General features: G+C 39.7%; 1 protein-coding gene across 1 annotated transcript; it reads left to right on the top strand.

The window, feature by feature from the left end:
- The first annotated feature begins 478 nt into the window (after window positions 1-478).
- Window positions 479-3586, top strand: LOC117631919 (scarecrow-like protein 33). The gene has a single exon (XM_034365261.1). It carries the CDS (start codon window positions 911-913, stop codon window positions 3317-3319), a length of 2409 nt encoding a protein of 802 aa, XP_034221152.1. The 5' UTR covers window positions 479-910; the 3' UTR covers window positions 3320-3586.
- The last annotated feature ends 1707 nt before the right edge of the window (window positions 3587-5293 follow it).

The following is a 5293-nucleotide window of genomic DNA, read 5'->3' as shown; positions in this document are numbered from 1 at the left end:
TCATCTTTGGAGATGTGATTAATTCCTCTAGAGAAATTGGAAAAAATAAGGTTGTGGGTTGAATATGCAGAGTAGAGTGTACTTATTAAAATATTATATTTATTTTATAATTTAATATATTTTTTAAAATTAATTTATATTAAAATAAATTAATAAATTAATAAATAATTTAATAATATGAGATACTCAATTAATTTTTTCTTTTTTGATGAAAAGATACTCAATTAATTTTAAATTTCATTCAACATCACCCTTTTTTCTCTTTTTTCTCTTCAACCAAGAGGCTATCGCTATGGACGCGGTTGTCGACTGATTGTAGTTCTTTTTCGTTTTTCTTTCATCTGCATCATTACATGAAAGAATGGGACAAGATAGACGGTTGCATAGTCAAACACGTGCACGACCAGATGGCAGACAGTGGATTGGTTTACCTGGTAACAAAAGAACCTCAGGACTCCCTGACTGACACATGCCCAGGTCCCATTTCATTTCATAAAGCGGCGTTCCCAGAAAGTTCGTGACTCTCTCTCTGCCTTGCTTATATAAGGCACAAAACTCCTCCCCCCAAGGTCTAGTTTTTTCCAAGGTTTCCCCTTTTCAGTCCCAAAACAAATCTCTACGCTCTTCTCCAAGGTACGCCGCACCCCCTCTCTTCAACTTCTTTGTCTTCCTTTTCAGTAAAGGTTCGTTCTTTGCTTAATCTTGTAGCTTGAACTTAAACCCTTTGCTTCTTCCTGAGCAAAAGTCTGATGGGTTTTTAAGCTTCTTCAATCTACTTTGTTGAATTCTTTCCTCCTCATGTTGTGTCTGAGATTTTAGCTTGAATTTTCATCACTCCCTTTCCTTTTTGGTGTTGTTTTTAAGTTTAAGAGGGGTTTAGACTTTTTAGAGTTAGAGTTTCCTTGTGATTATGGATCCAACTATCAATGGAGTCCCTGATTACACGAATGGTTTCAATATTGATGCCCAGCCCTTCTTACCCAATTCAACTCAATTCCCAAATCTCACAAATGAATACCAATTTAACCAGCTCTCTCCGGATCTTAACTTTTTGGATAATCATTTTTCACTTCCATCACCTGATTTAGAACCTGGTAATTTTGTTCCTTCAATTAGTGTGAGCTCAGATGGAGAGTCATTTGTTCCATCTACTAGTTTGAGTCCACATGGAGTCTCATTTGCTCCTCCCATGACTACAGTGAGCCCCGGAGGAGACTCTTCCTCTGATGACAATGACTTCTCTGAAACTGTTTTCAAGTTCATAAACCAGATTCTTATGGAAGAGAACATAGAGAAAAAACCCTGCATGTTCTATGATCCATTGGGTCTTCGTGTGACTGAGAAATCGTTCTATGATGCTCTTGGTCAAAAGTACCCTTCTTCACCTAATCAGCAACCCCTTTATATTGATCAAAATGTTGAGAGTCCCGATGGTAATTTTTCTGGAAACTGTAGTGATTGTTGTGGTAGTAATAGTAGTGCTAGTCCTGGTACTAGCAACTCGGTTGATCCTCCATGGCTTGGCGATCCGGTAGACCAAAAACCCTCTTTGTCACAAACTTCCCTTCCCAATGACCACACTTTCCAGTTTAATTCACATCCCAATTCACAGTTGTCTGTTCCTCTGACAAATGACCTGACTAGTGTTGGAGACGAGCTGCATGTTGACAATGCACTGCAGGGCTCTTCTGTAAATGAGTTTCTGGCTCAGAATATATTTACAGATAGTGAATCTATCTTGCAGTTCAATAGAGGGTTAGAGGAAGCTAGTAAGTTCCTTCCAAAAGATAATCAGTTGATTGTTAATCTGGAAAGCAACACAACGTATCCAGAAGTGAAACGACATGCTCCGACAGTTATTGTCAAGAAGGAAAAGAGTGAGAGGAAGAACTCACCTAATGGGTCAAGGGGAAGGAAGAATCATGAGCGGGGAGATGTTGCCCCTGAAGAAGAGAGGAGTAGCAAGCAGTCTGCAGTTTATATACAAGAGAGTGAATTATCTGAGATGTTCGACAGGGTGTTGCTTTGCACTGGAGGAAATAACGAGTCTCCATGTGACAATGTTGCTTTTCAGAATGAAGCAAGCCAGGCTTTGCAGCCAAATGGACATCCACAAGAGTCTAATGGTAATGGTGGGAAAGCTCGTGCTAAGAAACACGAAAGGAAGAAGGAAACTGTCGATTTAAGGAATCTCCTGATTTTATGTGCACAGGCTGTGTCTAGCAATGATTTTAGGACCAGTAGTGAACTACTAAAGCAGGTTAGGCAGCACTCTTCTCCTGATGGTGATGGATCTCAAAGGTTGGCTCACTTTTTTGCAAATGCTCTTGAGGCTCGTATGGCTGGTACTGGCACTGGAACACAGATTTTTTATGCTTCCCTTGCTTCCAAAAGGACAGCAGTGGTTGATACTTTGAAAGCTTACCAAGTTCATCTTTCAGCTTGCCCTTTCAAGAGAATATCAATTTTCTTCAAAAACAAGATGATTTTGAAGATGGCTGAGAAAGCAACAACCCTTCATATTGTGGATTTTGGTATCCTCTATGGTTTTCAGTGGCCACTCCTTATCCAGCATCTTTCGAAGAGACCTGGCGGACCTCCCAAGCTACGCATAACGGGGATAGAGATTCCCCAACCTGGGTTTCGTCCAGCAGATTGGATTGAAGAGACTGGACGCCGCCTGGCGAAATATTGTGAGCGTTTTAATGTGCCTTTTGAGTATAATGCCATTGCATCACAGAATTGGGAATCTATCAAACTAGAGGATCTCAAGACTGAAAGGAATGAGGTGCTTGCTGTGAATTGTATGTTACGGTTCAAGAACCTACTTGAAGAGACAGTTGAAGTGAACTGTCCAAGGGATTCCCTTCTAAAACTAATCAGAAGGATGAAACCAGATATTTTTGTCCATACCATTGTCAATGGTTCCTACAATGCCCCTTTCTTTGTCACTCGATTTCGGGAGGCTTTCTTCCACTTCTCTGCCCTGTATGATGCGTTTGATATTAATATAGCCCGTGACAATGAAGAGAGGTTGATGTTTGAGAGAGAGTTCTATGGCCGGGAGGCTATGAATGTAATAGCATGTGAGGGCTTAGAAAGGGTTGAGAGGCCTGAGACATACAAGCAGTGGCAGGTTCGTTGTACAAGGGCTGGTTTGCGGCCGCTGCCATTGGACCAAGATATGCTGAAGATCTTTAAGGATAAGGTAAAGGCATGGTACCACAAAGATTTCGTAATTGATCAAGACAGTGATTGGATGCTTCAAGGATGGAAGGGTCGAATTGTCTATGCTTCTTCTTGTTGGGTTCCAGCATAGGAATCTTGTAAAGCATGCCTGTTCGAATTTCTTTGAGAATTGTGATGCAAGGGTGTCTGATAAAATGACATTCCGCCTTTCTTGTTGGATTTGTAATCAAATGAAATTCCGCCTTTCTTGATTTGCTTTCCATCAGTAGTAGTAATAGGGGGAAATTTTCATTCTGAATCTTGTAGTCTTTTGGGAAGTCTTGTGTTTGTTGTATCAGATGTTTCAAGAAGTGGCATTACGGAATTCATTATATATTGCATGTTCATTTGTCTTCTATTGATCAGTTGTTTTGTTCACAAGTTTTCTGTTGTGTTGCTCATAGTTTTTTTTTGGGTATGAATAGCATCTCTACTTTATTGTGCTAATGCATAAAATTACTTCCAGAATTTCTGAATTACTTCCCAAGCTACTGACTCTCTGACTATCTTTGAAAGGGGGTTCATAATCCTTGTGAAATTTTCTCGGATGTTTGTTACGGACAGTTGGGGCTCTGATTTATTGGTCTCTGTTCTTGTTTTCACTTTCATACTAAAATCTTCTCACTGAAACTCACTGGGCATTTGCCTCTCTTTTCTTTTAACCTTTTGGTCGTTGTTTCAAAATGTTGCAACATTGGGCGTACTGTCAATTTTGTCAAATTTTCTGTCAAAATTCATATCGTGCGATTTTGAAGGGGGTAAATTTGTCACTCTACTTATTGTCGTCCTCCTCTCTTCTAGTTTTAATGGATGCTGCAGGTGCATTGGCTGCTCTAGATAAGATATGTGTGAGTGAGATTTAGGCCCTCCTCCGTAGGAGCCTGGACTGTCATTTGTTGTTAGTTATGGGAAATATTTTATTGGCAACTTGGAGATAGGTTGCCCCCACCCGGCGGACTTATAAATTTTTTAGCGGATGTGCAAAATTAATTAAGTATGAAAAATAGTTTTTCGGAATAATCATTTTCTCAAGATAATTTTCGGCGGCTTTTATTCCTTACACATCAAATAAGAAAACTTGATTTTATGGGATTTTAGTATGAAGTATATATGGACTTAATGAGCCATCATTTTTAGCCTAAATCGTATTTTGCACTAAAACCGATTTTTCATATTTTGATTTGGTAGGAATTTGATTTTCTAGTATTTTTGGGGGAATATGCTGATATAATCACTTTTCACAAGTGGTGTTCTGAAATAATCAGGTTACAAATTGTGTTCTGATATAATCACTTGTGAACGTGAAATGACCAAACTGCCCTCCATATAAAAGCACATGTAGCAACCCGTTGCCACCCCTTTTCTGAAAGGGAACTTGTCTGAACTCAGCTAAACTCTCTCTCCTCTGTGTTGGAAGGTTGGCAAAAATTGGGGGAACTCCAGGTTGCGAGACATGTTCCCACTGAGCAATCCAGTTCGCAACCCATCCATCGTCATAACCCAGATGTCCTCAAATTTGGGACCCTAGTTTGGGCGCAGCGAAGCCGGAAGGCACGGCCTCCATTGTTGACCTCCAGATCGAGCTGACTGCTGCGATTCCACAGAGAAGGGAAAGTGGCGACTTCCGGTGTCGTTCTGAACGGATGTGAGTTGTGATATTGGTTTGGTAGTGTATGTGTATTATGAAATCATTCAGCCCCTTTTCACCACAGAGGGCATAAAAGCTTAAATTTTCAGTTTGCACTTGTTGTGATATGTTGAAATTCATAGTTTGTGATATTATCTGTAGTGGGAGCTGTCTGGTGAACGTGAATTTTGTTTAAAATTGACCGAATGCGTGTATAATGTAGTGCAATGTGTTTGATAATGGTGAAAATAACAGCACACAGAAAAATCATATGTTAACTTTGTCTGGCCTAAAAATTTGTAAATACGGCTAGTGTTAGGCTCAATTTAGATGCTAATGTGGGGAATTTATTGGCATTCTGGGTTTGTTTTGGTAAGAAGTATAGTTTGTGTGTTTTGGTTTTGAATTTGGTAATTGAGCTTGTACTACATTATACGC

Source organism: Prunus dulcis, chromosome 6 (genome assembly GCF_902201215.1).
Source record: "Prunus dulcis chromosome 6, ALMONDv2, whole genome shotgun sequence".
Classification (NCBI taxonomy): domain Eukaryota; kingdom Viridiplantae; phylum Streptophyta; class Magnoliopsida; order Rosales; family Rosaceae; genus Prunus; species Prunus dulcis.
Note: the sequence above shows the minus strand (reverse complement) of the source record. Positions and strands in the feature narration are given on the sequence as shown.